Consider the following 20,309-nt stretch of genomic DNA (forward strand, 5'->3'; position numbering starts at 1 on the left):
TATAATTCCCCACCCCCCTCCTGTCCTGTCTCTACGCGATGTACCCAATATATTCACATTCTGCACTGACCGTTATCACGTCGCTGGTAGCCCAACAATGTCCGTATTTGATGATTTAACGAGTCCTTCAAATTTATTTACTGTACTCCTAGCATTAGTACGTGCATCTGTTTCTAACACACACGATTCATCTATTTGCTTGTTCAAGGATGACCCAGGCCTTCATCACTTACTTCACCTTCTATTATGTCTATGCACAATTATAGACATTTTCTAATTTATTCCAAACTTGCAGCTTTTTCACTACATTGCCCTGTACTTGTTGAGTAAACCCTCAGATCTCCTTGTAATATCATTCGTTTCTTTTGTTTTTGATTTTTTGGTGCAACAACTAAGGCCATAATGCCTACAGTCTCAGGTTTTGTATACTAAACAGGTGGATTCAGATAGATGTAGTTGTGTATCATTTTTAGGAAAGTGAAATGATCATTACTGTCTCGTGAGTCTTCCCAAATCTACTGTAATGTTAGTTGATTAGAGGAACACAGACGAGAATGGAAAACTATTTTTCGTTATTTTGGGTTTAATGAGCATTCAATAATAAGAATAACTTTGAGTTGAGTCTGACAGTTGCTGCATAGAGGAAGGTCATCACGTTTGTATACGTAGCTGAGTTCGGTGAATAAAATTCATAATCTAGCAAGTATGATCATTCGTAATCTGGAATAACTTTTCAGTGTTGGATAGCCACTATTTTCTAAATGGATACCACTGTTTTCTCCTGGCACACTGTATGATGTATTTGTAATTGGTATCTGAACGTCTGATGGTACGAGACAAGCAGTCTTAGCAGAAAAGTCTCCTTGTTAATTTTTCGTGAGTTCAGCATGCCCAGGTATCCAACAGAAGATATTTTTTGCCTATTTGTATGAAGCTACACCAACTTTATTCGAATTTGTTCTAGTAAGGGATTACTGGGAGAACGTTTACGCTGAAGAATGGATATACAGAAGTATAGACACCAGAGCTTAAGGAATCGGTAGAGATAATGGTTCGAGGGATTAAATGCTATTTTACATTCTCTAAGCTATCAGCTATCAGGATAGCATGTAATTCTGCAGTATAAGTTCTCCACTCCAAAGGGATCTGCTGAGCCAATGTAACATTTGGTAGAAAGACAGCTGCACTGTCTTGGATCCATCAGTGTATATTTGGGTGAAAGTGAAAAGAGTGAGCTGCATGGATTTGCTTGATTTGAAATTTGGAAGCGTTGTTGGTAATGATTATCAACGTTAACCAAGGGTAGTTGTCATTGTGCTGCAGCCGTTTTAACATCTGAAATTATGCATTTAAATTTTTTAATTGTAACCGAATGCTACATAATTGCTTTTGGTGCAAATTATCACATTTTGGTGCGAACGGTATGATTTTAGCTGAATAGTTTATTTGCAGAATGTACTGAGGAAGGGGTAGCATAGCTTTGTTTTCTTCCGTATAAATTTCTTCCGTATAAGTGGCGATATTAAGAAAAGTCAGAAGGGCAATTCATAAATCATTATGATGTACAGGGTTAAGCCAATTTAATACACTTTGATTTAATTTTTTTTATCTAGTATTAAACCAAAAAATCTAATACTGTGTTGAAAGTAATTGAATGCGAATAGAGTTGTAAGTCTGGATCAGGATCTAAATTATATTTGAGAAGAGGCCTTGAGCGCCAAAGATAATCATATTAAAATAAACATTGTTTCAACCGACGAACCAGTCAGCCATCTGTTCTTTTAAAATAAATAAATCAACTAAAACACACGTGAATACTAAATGAAACCAAAATACCACACACAATTAAACCGAATTGAAGTCAACACACAATCAATTAATATACGACAAAGGCGAACCATTTGTACAAAGTGCAAAAGCTATAAAACATGCACGAAACGAAAAGCGAGAAAACAAATATCAAGGTGCCCCCAATGCGACGCCGCCCTGCCAACACAAACATGGTATACGACAAGTCCCCACACTACAAAGAGGCACAGCCCTGCACACGCGTCATCAACAACCATGTACTATTAATGAATTTTCATAACCCTAGCACATGTAGTAATACCGGATATATGTAGAGAGAGAGAGAGAGATGTAGAGACGTTTTAGTAACGACCATCCCTTTTTAGTAATTGGTGAAAACACGACGAATTCTACCTTCACACGTAAGAGGAAACTGCACTGCGAAATACTCGCATCAACTGCGCAGAAATTCATTTTATAATATTGGCATTTGGGTAGAGCATTAATACTTCCACACTATTAAGTTTAATAACATAAAAACTACTCGCTCGTTTCGCTGGCTTCGTTGTTTACTGGGAACAGTTTTATCACGAAAAAATAGGTAAGAAAAATTTCCATATCTGATTGATTGTAACACATATCGTTTTTAACAGTCGTCAGCAGAAGAAGGTGCATGGAGAAAATTTATTTGATTTTTCAATGTCAAAAGGAAGCATTAAAGAGTTAATTTTTCTATAAAAGCTTGTTTATTCTTAGTGCGTAATCTGATTTATTTTTTATACGTCGTCGTGATTTTCGAAATCTGTTTTTGCTTTTCCAGATTTCTAAAAAAATCAACAAGAAAACAGAACGGAAAATTCTAATCGTTTAAACTGATTATCACCAATGCAACAGTTGATTTTCAAACTCTTAATGAAATAAAATCAGATTTCCAGTCATATTCACTTTTTTTTCTGAAAATTATTTCTGTGAAAGTTTTATACTGTATTTAAATTTATAATTTATAACGCATTATTCTTTCATGAAGTTTATTCGCTGACAATCTGGGACCCACCAATGAAGATTTTATTCATCTTGTAATTTATAACTTGGTGACTAAAAATAAAACTTCCTGCAATGCTGTCTAAACATCTCCCCCGTAACTTGAATCTATGGTAACTAGTTCTAGAATTATTTATAACCGTGAAAATTTCGCCTTCGTTCATTTTACCTAAGCGAATATGCGTTGCAACCCACATATTCGATCTTTCCTCATTCAGAATTCTGATCATTCATAATCAGAATTTTGATTAATAGTTGTTACTATTTACGTATTTTTTGTTATATGAAAATGTAATTCTATCAATTTGTCATTAATAAATACAATAAAGTTATATACTTTCTTAAAAAAAACAATACTTTTTTATTTCTTCAATTGTGATGTATCTGGATGTGATAGAAAAAAATCGAAGTCATATTTGAAATCAGCAACATATTTCGGCAGTAGGACCTATTGAAATTCCAACCCCAGTGAACAACCTTAAATTTGTAAGCTAGTTTAATCAGATCACTCCTTCTAGTTGTCTCCGGAACATGCTAGAATTCCAAGTGTAGTCTAACAATAGCCTTATATAATGGGATTATGATGACCTTATCTCTATTAGCAATTGTTCCATAAATCATCGATAAGACGCCATGAGCTTTCCTTGCAATCTGTCTATAATTCTCGGCGAACTTCATGCCTGGCCGTATCATAATTCCCAAGTCCTTTCTTCCACTACTGATTTTAGTTCAACTCCAAGTGTAAAAGTTATTTTGGGGATTACTGTTCCCCAGGTGTAAGACCTCGCACTTTGGGGGATTAAAGCTTAGCTACTACTTTTCTGACCATCCCTGCAGTCTATCTAGGTCACTCTGAAGAAGCTCTGCTTGGTGGTGTTCATTAAGAAGAACTCTGTATTGCATACAAAAGGCACACGCCGTACACAACATACCCTTCACTGCTACAAGCCAGAGGTTTACAGGATAGGTTAATACAATGTAATACATAAAGATAGGAGAGAACAAACAACAATATTGTCACTAATTATACAACTGTAGATTAAACATTGGAGAAAAAATGAGAAATTTACATATACAGTATATGCAGAATAGCATGTTATGAAAATATATACACAGCAGCATGTTGAAAAGTTGAATTATTCTCCAGGGAACAGTACTTTAACAGTGCTGAAAGTCATTTGAACAGGGGAGAAAGTTAGAACACTGTATTGATAGATCCATGCCAGTGAAAGACAGGTCTTCGGGAGCAGGTTCTAAATGTCCTGTGACGCTCTTCTGAGAAGGAAGTCGATGGAGTAATTTCTGCTTATATTTTTTATCGATTGCGAACTTGTAGAGGTCTCCGATCAAGGAGTGTATGAACTGCAGCATTTATAAGGGTAAGAACTGATCGGATAACTTTAACCAGTTTGGGGTGGCCTGAAGAACTGGATTGGCCCTAAGGCTTGGTACTGGGATCCTGCATCCGCAGTTAGCCCAGAAGTCTGGTTCCGAAATAATGCAAACCATCATTTTCACAGCAAAGACGAGTCTTCTCTCATGGATAATGGCAGGAAGACGTCTGATATTTCGAGCTGCCGCCATCTGGGTGGTCATTGGTGCACGAGGAAGCCGAAATATCCACATGGACCACTTCAGTAGCCAAAACTCGCCGCGAAAATCCGTCTCAAATGCGTTGTGGCAGTTGAGGTCCGAACTTCTGCGCCATAAAGTAAGACCGCATAGACACATGCCTTAATGTATCTGCACTCAACAGCCTGGTCATGGACGTGCATAAGTTGTTGCTTGAGCATTCACCGGAGTCGACAAAACTTTATTTACAGGTGGTTTATGTGTGGTACAAAGGAGGGCTTCTGGTCAAAAATAATGCTGAGATCGGTGTGTGCTGAAAAGCAGAAATCGCGATCCTCTTAGATTGGGTTGCACCATTGTTGGTTTCTGTTTGAGCGAGGAAGTCAACTGTTTCGACTTCTCACGTTTGATGTAAAGAACGAAACCGGAAGACCTCGAGGTTCTGGATTTTTGTAGGATGAAGGAATTTGTGTAGTCAGGAGTGTCTCCAGAGTTGATAGCAGCGAACAGCTATTTATATATATATATATATATATATATATATTTATATATATATTTTTTTTTATGTAAACCCCAAACACGAGAGGTATTAGACCCTATAGTACTTAGTACCGTGCTTGGGTTGGAGGTTGAGAAGACGAAAGAAGATATTTGTTGACATTGGACTTGACCTTCTGTAGACTGTAATTTTCAGGAAATACGTATGAAGGAAGGTTGTTCCAGAAAACGGCAGTTGCATGAATAAACGAACAAGATGAAAAGTTGGTTCTGTGAGTTTGAAGTTGGACAGTAAATGGATGTTGGCTGGTGGCGGCACGTGTTCGGACTGTTTTGAAAGAGAGAGCAGGAATTATAGAAGCTAATTCAGAAGAACAGTGCCCATGGAAGTATCTGTAGAAGAGGCATGCAGCAGAAACAGTACGTCTGTGAGACAGCGAGTGCAGAGACTCTGTTAGAGATGAGTCATTAATTAACCTAACTGCCCTCTTCTGAATGGAATCAAGAAACCTGAGAGAGGTTTTGGAGCACCACCCCAGATGTGGGAACAATATTACATGGCAGGGCGGATTTGCGATTTATACAGATTGAGTAGCTGTTTGGAAGAAAAGTAACGCCGAGAGCGAAAGAGAAAACCAAGTTTTTTAGGTGCAGAAGAAGCAATATTTGTAATGTGCTTGTGCCAAGAGAGATTAAAAGTCAGGGTAATCCCCAAAAGAGATATATCATTTTGCCTAGAAATCAGAGTGTCACTAAAGATAAGCATAGGAGCAGAAGAATCCTTTTTGCGAGATATAAGACAAGACTGAGTTTTAGAAGGGTTGAAATCAACTAAGTTGTCTTTGCCCCACTGGAGAATTACCTGAAGAATTATATCACCAGCGAAGGTGATAACATCAGTTCCGCCTGTCACGAAAGGCAGAAGAACAGCTGAGAACAAGATACCAAGATTCACACAAGATACCTTGTGGGACTCCAACTGTAATAGTTCTGGTGTACCGCCGATTGGCATTGTCAAATATAATAGTCCTGTTCTCAAGCATTGTCTGAATAAATCAGGACACGTCTCCGCCAATGAAGTAATACTCACGTAGCAGCCTTTTCAGCGCGTGAACTGATACGGAATCAAATGCCACCTGGACGTTGATATAAGTAACGGTGAGTTCCGAACCGTGCTCAAATGTCTGTTCTTCTGAATTGGTTTCTGTAATTCCCGCTCTCTCTTTCAAAACAGTCCGAACACGTGCCGCCACCAGCCAACATCCATTTACTGTCCAACTCCAAACTCACAGAACCAACTTTTCATCTTCCTCGTTTATTCATTCAATTGCCGTTTTCTGGAACAACCTTCCTTCATACGTATTTCCTGAAAATTACAGTCTACAGAAGTTCAAGTCCAATGTCAACAAATATCTTCTTTCGTCTTCTCAACCTCCAACCCAAGCACGGTACTAAGTACTATAGGTTCTAATATTTCTCGTGTTTGGAGTTTACATAAAAAAAAAAAAAAAGTGACTGGACTGAGAAACAGAGCGTATTTTCGGTAGCTTACTAGATAGATATGCCGTATAGGAGAGAAAGAATTTTTGATGAAGGAGTTTGTTAAATAACGACAGAATGGGATCAACAATAAATGTACTGAGGCATTTCAGCGTAAACCGAGCAATCCCGTCGGCGCCATGGTATCATTAAAGATATGCATCAGTTAGGACTGAGAGGCTACTTCACTCTAATAATTCAGAACTTTTTAAAATTATGCAGATTTCAAGTGCGATATCAAAACATTCTGTAAGCATCTCACGTTCAAGAAGACGGTGTCCCACAGGGTTCCATATTGAGTCCAACCCTATTTACAATTAGGGTCAACAATATATTGAAAGATCTTCCAAAAATGATGATTGAAGTATATGTATGCTGACGACCTCACCATATCTTGCCAATCGCAAAGCATGAATACTATCGAAAGACAGCTACAAATTGCTCTAACCAGAATTCAATCCTGAACCTTACACAATGGATACGATCTCGCTGAACAGAAATCCACTAACACTCATTTCTGCAAAACTAGATCGTTTCAAGTTCAGTACCAACATGCCCTCTCTGCAATGTTAATGCAGGAAGAAGGTGTTCCACAAGGATCAGTATTGAGTGCCACTCTGTTTGCTCTTAGAATAGATTCTATTACAAGACAGCTTCCAAATTCAGTCGAGACCTATCTTTATGCAGATGACTTTTCCATCTCCTGCCATTCCCAAAATATGAGGTCTATTGAACGGCAGCTTCAGATATCACTTAATAAAATACAACAGTGGGCTAGTCTCAATGGCTATCGGCTCTCGCAGCAGAAAACAGTTGCTATCCATTTTTGTAGGAAGCGCAAACTTCATCCGGATTCCAAATTTCAAATTTCTAATGTCTCCATCCCGGTCACTAATAATATCAGATTTCTAGGATTAATCCTTGACAACAAGTTAAATTTTATAGACCATATTAAAAATGTACGTACTTGCTCTCTAAAAAAGTTAAACCTACTCAAAGCTTTATTCGCCCAAACATGGGGTGCAGATCGCACTTCTGTGCTTTGGCTATACAGGTCATTAATCAGATCCCGCCTTGATTATAGAGCTCCCACCTATGATTCTTCCAGAATGAGCGCATTACGCTGGCTTGATCCCATTCAACACAGTGCTTTGAGGATTGCACTTGGTGCTTTTAGAACGTCGCCCACACATAGTCTCTATATTGATGCTCACGAGCCCCCATTATCGTTACTTAGAAAAACACTGTTACTAAAGTATGCTGTTAAGATACAAAGTTGTGCCTCGCATCCGATTCAGTCATACTTGTTCAATCCACCACTAGAAAACCTCTTCAGAAATAAACCTAGCATAATAAAGCCAGCTGGTCTTCGCCTCCTTGAACTGATGGAAGTTTGGAATCTTTCCGTTCATTCCGTACAACAGGTAGCAACCTGCTGTCAACCACCATGGGCTTCTCTTCCTCTGGTGACTTGTGACACTTATCTCTGCCAATGGGGAAAGGACGTTTTACAAGCATCCAATATCATACAACTTCATGCAGTTCACACTCAAAGATATAGTGATTTTTCCCCAATTTATACAGATGGCTCTAAACCTAATTCAAACGTTGGAGCAGTTGCAGTGTTTCCGAATACCGTTATTTCAGTATCCCTTCCATCTGAATTCAGTATCTTTTCAGCTGAAATATATGCAATTAAACTGGCCTTACAAAATCTCTGTGCTGATCGACCTTTAAAATCAGTTATTTACACCGATTCGCTTAGTTCAATCATGGCTTTATGTAATTTCTCAGATAAAGTTCACCCTGTTATAGACGAAATACGAAGCATATTACTAAAAATTGAAGAACGCCATCAACAGGTCATCTTCTGTTGGATTCCAGCACATTCTGGTATTTTGGGCAATGAACTGGCTGATAAAGCTGCAAAAAATCCAACTACCTCAGACTTAACTAATATCCCTGTTCCGCCATCAGACTTTGTATTAACTATTCAAGCTGCATGCGTGTCAGAATGGACAACAATCTGGCACTCTCAAACAAATAATAAACTCTTTCAATTTAAACACGATCCGAAAATTTGGCGCTCCAGTATCCGTACATCAAGACGAGAAGAAGTAGTCCTATCAAGGGCAAGAATAGGTCATACCCATCTAACCCATCTTTATTTACTTAGAGGAGAAGATCCACCACAGTGTCCACATTGCTATATAAATCTGACTATTAAACACATGCTCATTGACTGCCCCTACTATAGACAAGACAGAACATCAACCCTGCTATCACTGGTAAATCTTAATAAACCAATAACTTTAGAGAATCTCATTGGTGACAAGGCAAATATTTTCGAATTTTTCAACTTTCTGAAGCAGATTGGACTTTTTAATCTTTTCTGATTTTATAAAAAAATTTGATTTCCCTATATAAATAATGAATAGACGCATTATAGCCATAGTAGCTTATGCGCTATTAAACTCCCATAACAACAACAACAACAATTTCTGAAATTTCGGTCACTTCATCCTGGTCTAGAGCTAAAGATAAATAACGTGCCAATTCCTCTTGCTCGCACTGTCTGATTTCTCGGCCTGATAATAGATAGGAAACAGAACTTTCAAGCACATGTAGTCTTATCTTCGAACTATCTGTTTGAAGAAGTTGAATAACCTCCGGTGTTTGTCATCCTTGTCATGGGGCGCTGATCGACATACCCTTATCCATCTTTATAGAGCTCTCATCATTCCTCGCTTGGACTATGGTTCTCCAGTGTACGACTCTTCGAGAAAAAATTACTTTAGAGCGATTAAACACCATACAGCATCTGAGAGTTGTTCTAAGGGCTTTCAGAACTTCCTCAGTTCAGAGTCTTTACATCGAAGCCCATGAACCTCCCTTACGTCTTCGCAGAAAAACATTAATTCTGGTGTATGGCGCAAAAATCCAGTCTTTCCTCTCACCCTAGTAGGAGATGTCTATACAAAACCGAATGGGAGTCATTTTACAATAGTAAACACAATGAAAACCGGCCTGCTCCACTTAGATTTAAGGAACTGACTTCATCATGGAATATAGAAAATGGTAATATATTTCAGGACATGACACCACCAGATCCACGCTGGAAAAATATCTGTGCAATTTATGATGACTATTTTCAACAGTCGGGAAAGAACAACAGCTTATCTTCCCCCCCCCCCCCACAATATTGCACAGTTACATGCAGCTTACTCTATTTCTCATCCATTGGCCCGTGAAACGTACACAGAGGGATCAAAAACTGAGACCCAACTAGGTGCTGCGGTAATATTCCCGTCATTCACCAGTTCTGTCTTATTACCAGTAGAATGCAGTATCTCCACTGCTGAGCTTTCTGCTATAAACTTAGCTCTGCATCATATTATTGAACATCTAATTCCGTCTGCTTTAATATACACTGACTCACTCAGTGCAATAAATAGCAATACCAGCTCCTCTCACCCTGTAATAAAACAAATTCATCCAAAATTACTCGCGTGTAATGAGTCAAAACCAAACGGTGACATTTTGCTGGATCTCAGGGCATTCTGGGATAGCAGAAAATGAAAGAGCAGATCTTGCCGCCAAATAACCAGATACTTCAATTTTACAGACTTGTCAAGTTCCATATACCGATTTCAAACCTATCATCCATAAAGCGTGTTACAATAGCTGGTAAATAATCTGGAGAGTTTATCCAGGAAACAACCTTTACCGAATAAAACCAGATCCAAAACTTTGGATGTCCAGCTTCCGGAAAAGCAGACAAAAAGAAGTAATTCTAGGAAGGCTTAGAATTGGGCATACTTGCCTCACACACTTTTATCTATTAACGAATGACAGCGCTCCTCAATCCACATCAAGTCATGTGCAACTAACTATTCCTCATTTATTAGTGGACTGCCCTCACCTTCTCAATATCCGCTCAAACAGCTTTAAATCATGTGCTAATGCACAGTCATCACTGACATTATTGCAGATTCTTGGAGACGACCCTAATAAGAAAGAACTGTTTACCTAATATAGGAATATACCATAAAATGTAACAGGTATTACAATAAAGTTAGCATTTCCTACTAACTATTAGAAAGACACAATATGGCCCTAGCAGCCTATGTGTCGTTAAATCCCAACACAACAACAACATCGATGGTGTCCTCTGATTTGCTTCTATGGAAGGGCATCCCCTTATTTATGGTAGCCTCTGGGTGAAGTTTTATCGCCTCCCTCTTGTTCCTAATAAAAAGCGCCCTAGCTCGGGAGAAGGCTGTTTGTCGGAGGGTGAGCCGGAGTTTTTTCACCTTTTGTGCGTATTCTGTTTAACGTGGAAGCTTTCAGAGACTTTTGGACTCCACTAGGCCTGTGAAGGCTCTGTGATGCTTAGTTTCTTCGTTGCAGCATAGAGAGAGACAGTGGCTATCCATCTTGTCATTAAGTCAATCCTGAGTTCAGGGTCTCATTCCTCAAGGACATCCCATGAGATTGTTTGGGCCGCATAAACACTTTTCGGGACTGATGTATTTGGGCGCTGTAATTATTTTGGTTGTGACTTTCCTCCTGCCAGAAGTAATGGGCATTTATATTTGCACAGGGTGAATGATGGGGTTATGATCAGACTGTATGTTGCTCATAGAGTTTTGATTAGCTACACAATTTGCTGACTCGAATGCGAGGTCCAATGTGCTTTCACCCCTTGTGGGTGGTGTTCTCACCAATTTAAGAATTAATATGTCAAGACGCTGACTCAGTCTTCTCTTGAGGCTCTCTAGAGTATTTCGGAAATTGAAATCCCCCCACACACAACGTGCTTCAGTGATGAATGGAGATGGTTAAGCAGCCAATTGAGGAGTGTGTCAGCTATTCGTGCTTCTGGAACTGGTGGGATATACATTGCGACAATGTCGAGAGAAATGTTCTGGCTGTCATTACTCTACCATTCTTTACGTCATCTGCAAATTTAGACATCGCGCCCTCTCTCACTTCATCGATATCATTTATGAAAATCAAAGACAACAGTGATCCCAAAACTGAACCTCGGGGAACCCCACTTCTTACATTAGCTCAGTCTGAGGAATAACCGTTTATCACAACCCTCTGCCTCCTGCACAGAAGCCATCCTGCTATCCATTTAAGAATTCTCTGTGATTCCAACCTGTTCCAGCTTATAAAGTAACCGCTCATGCTGGACTGAGTAAAATCCTTTGCTGAAATCTAAATAAACAATGTTGAAATTATTCCCTACATCCAGCACATGAATGACCCTATCAAAATGTCTAACCAGATGATTTTCGCTTTACAAAACCATGCGGAAATTCCACCGCATGGTTTTGTAAAGGATCATTGCCTCCATGATTTTCCTAACTACTGAAGTTAGACTTCGCCTGAAGTTAGTGATGCTCTCATAAATAGCCCCAATGGTTCAATGCACTCACTTGCCGCTTCCCTTAAAATTATAGGAATTATGTCATCAAACCCAGGGCTGCCGTTGGTGCTGGCTGATATTGGTCCACTTTTTTAATATATGCCAGATAATAAATTCTTAATTTATTATCTGGCATATATATACATTGCGTGATCACTGAATTATGACCACATACCTAATACTTCGTAGGTCCTCCTTTTGCCCTCAGTACAGCAGTTATCCAACGTGGCATTGATTCAACCAGATGTCGAAAGAGTTCGGGAGGTATAGACAATCAAGCTGTGTGTAATGCGGTCAGCAATTACAACTGCCCCACACCATACAACTGCCTCCACCGGCCTCCACTTTTGATACCATGCATGATGGATGAAACGCCTCATGTTGTTGACGCCAGATCCGTTAATGACTATCCACTTGCATGCTCTTTGCACAAGGCGAGTGTTTTACGCCGATGAACCTTGGTTAGGAGAGGATGCCATAGGGGTTGTCTGCTGGTATAGCCCATACGTGCGAGCCTGCGACGTACGGTTATGCTAGATATTGTTCCATGTTGGTCCATGTTGTATTGGGTAGTCAACTCTTCAACAGTGCTGCGCCTGTTCGCCTGTACGAGTCGTCGGACCCAGTGCCCACCTGTAACATCAAACTTTCGCTGACCTTTTCAGTTTTGCCGTCGGATCATTGTTTGATCATTTTTACGTTCTGGTACACTTTTAACTACGGCGGCTCTCGAATACCCCACCAGTTCAGCCGTTTGGGAAATCGAGGCACCAGCTCGTCAAGCACCCACAATTTGTCCTTTATCAAAGTCCGATAAATCCTTCCTTTTGCCCATTACGATCGGAATTTTACTACCTTCTGAATCACTGATGCCGACCGGGCTAGCCGGGTGGGTAAAGTGCCTGCCTGGCAACCCAAAGGTCGCGGATTCGAATCCCGCCTCGGGCTTGGATCAAAGTACTGCAAAAACCTTGGGAGGTGCGTTATGGCCACAGAAGCCGATGCGCCAACAACTACCAAAAAAAAAAAAAAAAAAAAAGAACCACTGACACCTTATATATGCTACGAAGTCGACTAACTCCGCACTCTCGTACCTCATGTGGTCAACGGGTCGCCTTCAGTGTTCATAATTCAGTGATCACTCAGTGTATATAATTGGAACACGCCAGCCACTTCTCCATCTCTGAAACAGAATTTCTGGCTAAGCTGTACATAATAATAGCAAATAGAAGACGAAACGAAGTGGGTCTTGTTATTGAAAAATGCCACACTTAAAACATGTTTTGATTGAATAACCTTCGCTTTGTAATAATGATGTGAAAGTGTTTTAGAGATATAAAATTTTCTCTGTTAGATTAATAACCTAATTTTCCTCGTGGTATTGTTTCAGATTAACATGAAGAAGGGAATTTGTGTGATGGTAGTAATTCTCTGCATTACTAGCATTAAAATGATAGCGGCAAGTGGTAAGTCATTTTAAAGTTGTATGACGTCAATTACAGTATTTACTAGAAATAAAAGATTAAATACATTTTTCTTTTCTTTTCTTTTTTGTTAATCTGTTTATGACAGAAAGCATTATGCACTAGAAAATTACACAAAAAAAAATTCTTGGATTCTGGTTTAGCTGCTAGCGATACTACTACTACTACTAATAATAATAATACTAACCTTCTGGGAAAAGGCTTCTTTATTCTTAAGACGGATACTGAATAAGGCAGAAGTGTAGTTTATTTTATTCTTCTGTTTGGTTAATGTATTTAAAACATATTGGACTGTACAGGGGCATATAATTCAACATCTGTAACGATATACTGCTTGAGAATATACTATGATGAGACACAATTTGGCCTCAGTATCCCTTATGTCGTTAATTCCAATAACAACAACAACAACATCTTCTGTTTATAGTAATGCTAACTATTTTATTTTATTGCGAATCCTATGGACTTTGTTATAATTCCTGACCAACTCGAGTGTGTTTGTAAAGAACATTTCGTCAGAGAACTATTTATGATTTACTTCCAGTAATGCTTATCAAATAAAATACAATTTATTTCCTTTTCAGAAAATACGGGACAATGTAGAAGCAAATAACTCCCTATTGGAGGATCTGTTACCTCCATCTTTCCACCTGTTTTATCTCACCTCGGAGAATGAAGCGAATCATATATTTTTGATACAGTTCCCGATAAAACATCCATGGCAATCGATCTCATTCACTGCGTTTATATTGTATTATTAAATGTATGAATATACATTTAACTGAAAGAGGATAGCTTGCATCAAGATTGTTTATTAATATGCACACAAGAAATTCAATTTCATGAAAAAGTGAAAGCTGTTCATAAAATATTTGACCGGTTTCGTGGTGTCGTAATTGCAGAACTACATATGATCATGGGCCTTTCAAGGGTAATTACTTCGGGGTGCCAGTAAAATTTTGCTGCCCCTCGCAATTACACTTCTAAAAAAAAAAAAAAAAAAAAGAGAGAGAGAGAGAGAGAGAGAGATAGAATGAAACAGTCAGAGTAAAATTGTCACCAGAGTAAAACTGTAAGGCTGCATTAAGTGAGTGCCGACTTCTGATAGCAAAACTAAATATACATGTCTGCAAAGACATTTTACTTTAATGACAGTATGTGCAGTGGTGATCAAAAAAATTGCATCACCTCATTTTTAGGTGTTTGTTCGTATACTGCAGCTAATCTTTTAGAAATCTAAAAATCTTTAAATTAGAAATCTTTTAGAAAGCTGAAAGAATATAAAGTAATAACAATACACATGTGAAAACATTAATTGCAGAAAAATTTACTTTTGTGGCTTATCCGGAATTACAAAAGTACTTTTATCCAAAATAACGGCAACGTTACTTAGGGTTCATGTTATCACAAAATTCTACGAAAGTAGTTAGTTTTTTCATTACTTTGTTCATACTAGGACGACATATAACACGAATATATAAATGTGATATACAAATAAATGTTGTAGTGTTTTTAATAACATTAAAACACGCAACAAAAGTCACACAAATAGTTCATTGGCTTTGACAACTGCGTCACATCGTCGTGGCATCGAATGGATATGGTTCCGAATGTATTCCTGAGAAATCTCATGGTACCAACCAGGAATTAATGTCTCCTTGAGATCTCTAAGTGTTTTTTGGTTTCTTTTGCAATAATGAAACACCCATTTTGTTCCAATAATTTTCAATTGGATTGGAGTCTGCACTGTTTCCAGGCCATGCTATTGTGCGAATTGATTTATCCACCCTTTTTTGCAGCTTTATACAGTAAAAACAGCGAAATAAATTGCAGTTTTTTAAGCAAGAGTGCGAAGTTTCATTAATTTAAACCTTTGCTAATTTTATGAAGTAGTTCTTATGGTTTTGACTCTGGGATCTCTTGGGGAGTCGTCTTGAAAAATGCAATTGGCAGCATCACCATAATGATCTCTAATTGTGGGAAGTAATTTTGTTTCAAGAATATCCTTGAGCATTCACTGTACCCTTCACCAATTCCAGAGAACCAACTCCTCCATCTGAAATACAGCCCTAAATCATTTGAGATGGAATATTTCCCTGCAGTGAGGTTACAGTCAGGATGAAATTCTTCTCTTCTTCATCTAAGTCTGCTGGCCTTCTGAACAACACAAGTTGAAATTTGATTCATCATAAAAATTAACGCATTTTCGGATCTTGAGAACAACTAGCATGCTCGTTTGCCCACTTTAGACGCTGTACATTCATTTCTTGTGAAAAGTGGCTTTTTTTTCCTTGAGCGAAGTGCTACTAATCCCGATGAGAAAATGCGTTTACGTACAGTAGCATTTCTTATCTGTACTCCAGTACGATCGTTCCATGCTGTTTTGAGATCTGTCGATGAGAATCTACTGTTTCGGACAAACAGATGGACAAGAAATCTGTCTTGCTCTGCAGAAGATATTCGTGTGGACGTCCACCATTTCCATTCTTTCTGTGTTAGACTGCCAGTGTATGATAATTTTCGGTATAAACGTGCGATTTTTGGCTGATTACAGTGCATCATTTATCTATTTCATGCGTAGAATGTCCCTCTGCATTCAACGCAGAACAACATTTTTCCTACGCAGTGTTAACTGTAAAAATTAGCCATTGCAATAGCAAAGAATACTGGTTGGTGGTATACGCCCTGTATTTATACTGCCGCTAGGGCGATACAATCACATGATGTCATCTAAGAGAGCTTGCTATAGATGGATGATGCAATAGAGTAATACTGTTACAAAACATATATAATATATTACCAAATGTCACAGAAATTTGGTGAATTTTTCAAGTGATGCAATTTTTGAGCACTCTGAGCGACATTGCAAGTTGAGTATTCGCTCAGAGTTTGTCTGATGGATGGATAGGTAACAAGAAACTCTTCACGATGATTGGCGAATTGTATTACCATTTTAAGTGTTTAGAAATTTATAAGATTATATATTTGAAGAGTAAAAAGAAATTTAAATCACATATATAGATCTAGAAGTTGCGTTCGATAGTGTCAACATCCTAGCCTTGCTTAAGCTCCTTCAAAATATTATCACATCACAGGCCAAGTATTGAAGTTTCTGACATCCTTTCTTCAGAATAGAACAAAGAACAATCCAAATGTCCACAAGAAAGCAAATGTGTACTAAATGTGATAAGCACAAGCAGACGTGCCACAAGGAGGAGCCCTGTCTGGCATTCTTTTTATAGCTATCATTAATCCGGTAATACACGACAGAACAGATATGCTATCATATTCCGATGATTCAAAAATCTTAACTAAACTGAATTCGACCGATGAAACAAAAGACACTATAGTAACCATCAACAACACGTTATCAGAAATACAGCAGAACCTCATGAGATTTTACCTGCAAGCTAACCCTGAAAAATCTGCCGTCATGGTTTTCTCACTTAAACCCACACCAACCATAATTCATCCTGCGATTAACGGAGTCCTGATCCCTTGCGTCGAAAAGCAGAGAGATCCTTGACTGAAAATTGAGATTTCACCTTCATGTAGAAGAACTCTGTGCTAAATTAAACAGTAAACGGTGGGTTGCCAAGCAGCACTTGCTACTTATCCAGAACAGAAATCTGATAAGAACATATATCAGGACGGTGATTTTCGTAGGTTTACTGTATGGAGTAGATTTGTGGGGCTCGACTGCAAACACCACAATCAAACCATTAAACGCCGCAGAATACTGGCGCCTGAAGTGTCATCTCTTCGAACAGCAACGCACAAAACCAATGGCTAAAGTACTGAATTTAATCAGATTTTCAACCTTAATGCATGAAAGACGACTCAACTTCACCGTAAAAATGATCGCTGGGAGAGTCTCATCGCCCAACATTTGGGATACCGTGTGCTGGCAGATCTTTCTCTCCACCTTTCCTCTCCCCCTCAAGCTTCTTGCTATTCCGTCGAGGCTACAGTTTTAAGATCGCTTCCTCTATCTAGTTAAATCCCTGGATGCTGATTTGTGTAAAATCATAGTTGACAAAAAGTATAGGCGGCTCATCCTGGATCACACGTGGTCTCCACAACTATCAACTGATTTGAGATCGTTTTGGTTGGGCAAGAATCTCACAGAAAACCCAACTCAAGGGAAAAATTTCATAGTATCTTAATTTGCATTATTATTTCATTTTTCCCTTTACTTTTACTGTTTTTATTCGTTTTATTTCCAAGTTAATATTATCTGCTATATATTTATTTTATAATTTTTTTTAATACATGATTTTCCTAAAATTTAATCTTATTATTATACTTACCCTGATTATATTTCCGGCAAGGTAGAATCTCGAGGTAGTTGTAAGCCATGGTACTTGCGTGTACCTGCGCACCTTACAATAAAGGCCACATTTATTTATAAACATCTAGTGTAGAGGAAATATATTTTTATATTTATGTTTCAAATAACTAACAATAAGAATAACAAAATATAAAGCGTAATTGTATTTTTTATTAGTTGCCAAATTAAAAACCTTTTATTCAAAAAGTACATTTTTCAATTTGAACTTTTTGCCGTCTCCCGGAATTTGTCGCCCAGGGCTGTACACTTCTTCCATCCCCTAGTTCAAATGTCCCTGTGTATTAGAGAAATAAATGCTTTGCGTACGCGACGAGGCAACTGCAATATATTTCGACTGGACTGCATTGGTAGTTCGTAGTAGTAGTAGTAGTAGTAGTGGCATGTCATGCAAGAAAGCAAGTGTATGAGCTTATGCAGCATCAGCCAAAAAAAAAAAAAAAAAAAATCACACCATACCCTCCAAATGCCTGTCCAGTTCCTCCTTAAATTTATTCAACCTATCAACTTCCACAACGACAGATGGAAGTTTGTTCTAGCAATTAACCACCCGCTAGCTAAAGGCAAATTTCCGCACATATATTCTACATCTGCCTTTCTTAATTTGAATTTATGCCCCCTTAGGTTTGTAATCTGAACAAGTGGAAGGATCCCATCAGAATTCAGCGTGCTGAACCCATTCAAGGCCTTATACACCTCAATCAGATCACCGCGCAGGTGCCTAGTCTCCAGCCACTGCAATTTGCAGAACTTAAGCCTCTCTTGATAAGAGGATCCCTTCATTCCTCTCACCAATCTTGTTGCCCTTCTCTGTACACGCTCAAGTAAATCTACAACCTTCCTAAAATGAGGCCTTCAGACCTGTACGCAGTACTCAAGGCGTGTCCTGACCATTGCCTTATACAGAGGGATAATCACCTCCTTTTCCCTGCTAGCAAAATTCCTATATATCATTAACAAAACCCCATGACCTGCCCTGGTAGCCTGTCTGCATTGCTCAGAAAACTTCATATCTGACTGCACAATTACTCCCAGGTCTTTTTCATTTTCTACCACCTTAAGTGTAGTATCACACAGTTGGTACGTTTCTCTGGGGTTACTTCTACCCATATGCAGTACTTTGCATTTGTCAAGGTTAAACTTCGGTTGCCACTTCTTAGCCCATCTGCCCAAATTATCTAGATCCTGTTGCAGTAGCACACTGCCATTACTGTCATTAACAACCCTGCCAACCTTTGTATCATCTGCAAACTTCGACATTAAGCCTGATATACCTTCATCAATATCATTGATAAATATACAAAACAACAGTGGACCTAACACCGAACCCTGTGGGACCCCACTAATAACATTAGTCCAAGAAGAGCAGCATCCATTGATTACCGCCCTCTGTCTTCTCCCACTTAACCATCCTTTTATCCATTGTAGCAACTTTCCCTTAATACCATTCTGCTCCAATTTGTACAATAGTCTTCCATGCGCAACAGTGTCAAAAGCTTTCCTGAAATCCAAATATATGATATCAAAATTATTTTTTGCATCCAGTTCCTTTGTAACCACATCATAATATCCTATCAAATTTGTCAGACAAGACTTTCCCTTAACAAACCCATGCTGTGTCTGAATTATTGCTGCAGTCTTGTCTAGATGATCCTGCAATACATCTTTAACCAGCGACTCCATTATTTTACCCGGAACAGAAGTTAAACTAACTGGTCTGTAATTACTCGTGTCACCCTTCGATCCCCCTTTGTGAATTGGGGATACATTTGCACATCTCTAGTCCGTGGGAACCTCCCCTAAGTCCAAGGACGCTCTCATAATTATGGCTAAGGGTTTGCTTAGTTGCTTTGCCGCCTCCTTTAATATAACTGGATAGATCCCATCCACCCCAGGTGCTTTTCTTACGTTTAACTTCAACAATTTCTCTTCCACTTTGCTCTCAGTTATTACAAAATCACTAAGTATCCTGCTACAATTTGATAACCTTCTGTCATTTTCAAACCTTAATAATTCCTCACGTGTGACTGTAGATGCAAAATACTCATTCAGTTTGTTTGCTATCTGAGCAGGATCATCAACAGTCGAACCATCGATGTCAAGTGGACCAATCAGATTCATCCCCTTCCTTTTAGAGTTTATATAAGTAAAGAAATTCTTACTGTTTTTCTTAGCATCTTTTGCCAGGGATTTCTCGTAATCTGCCTTCGCCTGCCGAACCTCCTTTGTGACCTGATTACAGATTAACTTATATCTGCAATAGGCTTCTGAGTCGCTTGATAATTTATATGCATCTCATGCATTTTTCTTCTCTGTTACGAGTCTCATTAGTTCATCTGACAACCATTTAGGCCTAAACCTTGAACAATATTTCTTAATAGGTATGAAACTTTTAGTAGCTTCCACGATTAATTCCTTGAATGCTTCCCACTTAGAATTTACTGTTGGTAACATCGTCAGTTGATCCCACTGTACAGAATTTAAAAACTGTCGGAGACCACTGTATTCGAATTTACGGAAGCAAAAACCCTTTCCTTTACCCCTGATGGTAATTAAATCTTTAAATAAATCCCACGTCAGTACACTGTGATCACTGCCACCTAGT

At 38.6% G+C, this 20,309-nt stretch overlaps 1 protein-coding gene across 1 annotated transcript in view; it reads left to right on the top strand.

The window, feature by feature from the left end:
• The first annotated feature begins 2,249 nt into the window (after positions 1-2,249).
• LOC150076599 (uncharacterized) overlaps positions 2,250-20,309 on the top strand; it is a 33,418-nt gene continuing 15,358 nt past the window's right edge. Inside the window, exons 1-2 of the mRNA XM_090387579.1 lie at positions 2,250-2,389; positions 13,263-13,338. Of these exons, the coding sequence (XP_090243705.1) occupies positions 13,269-13,338 (70 nt within the window). The 5' untranslated portion in view covers positions 2,250-2,389; positions 13,263-13,268. The remainder of the gene's footprint in view (positions 2,390-13,262; positions 13,339-20,309) is intronic.

Source organism: Mastigoproctus giganteus, chromosome 13, assembly GCF_048544385.1.
Source record: "Mastigoproctus giganteus isolate SK-2022 chromosome 13, ASM4854438v1, whole genome shotgun sequence".
In the NCBI taxonomy this organism is placed as follows: Eukaryota; Metazoa; Arthropoda; class Arachnida; order Uropygi; family Thelyphonidae; genus Mastigoproctus; species Mastigoproctus giganteus.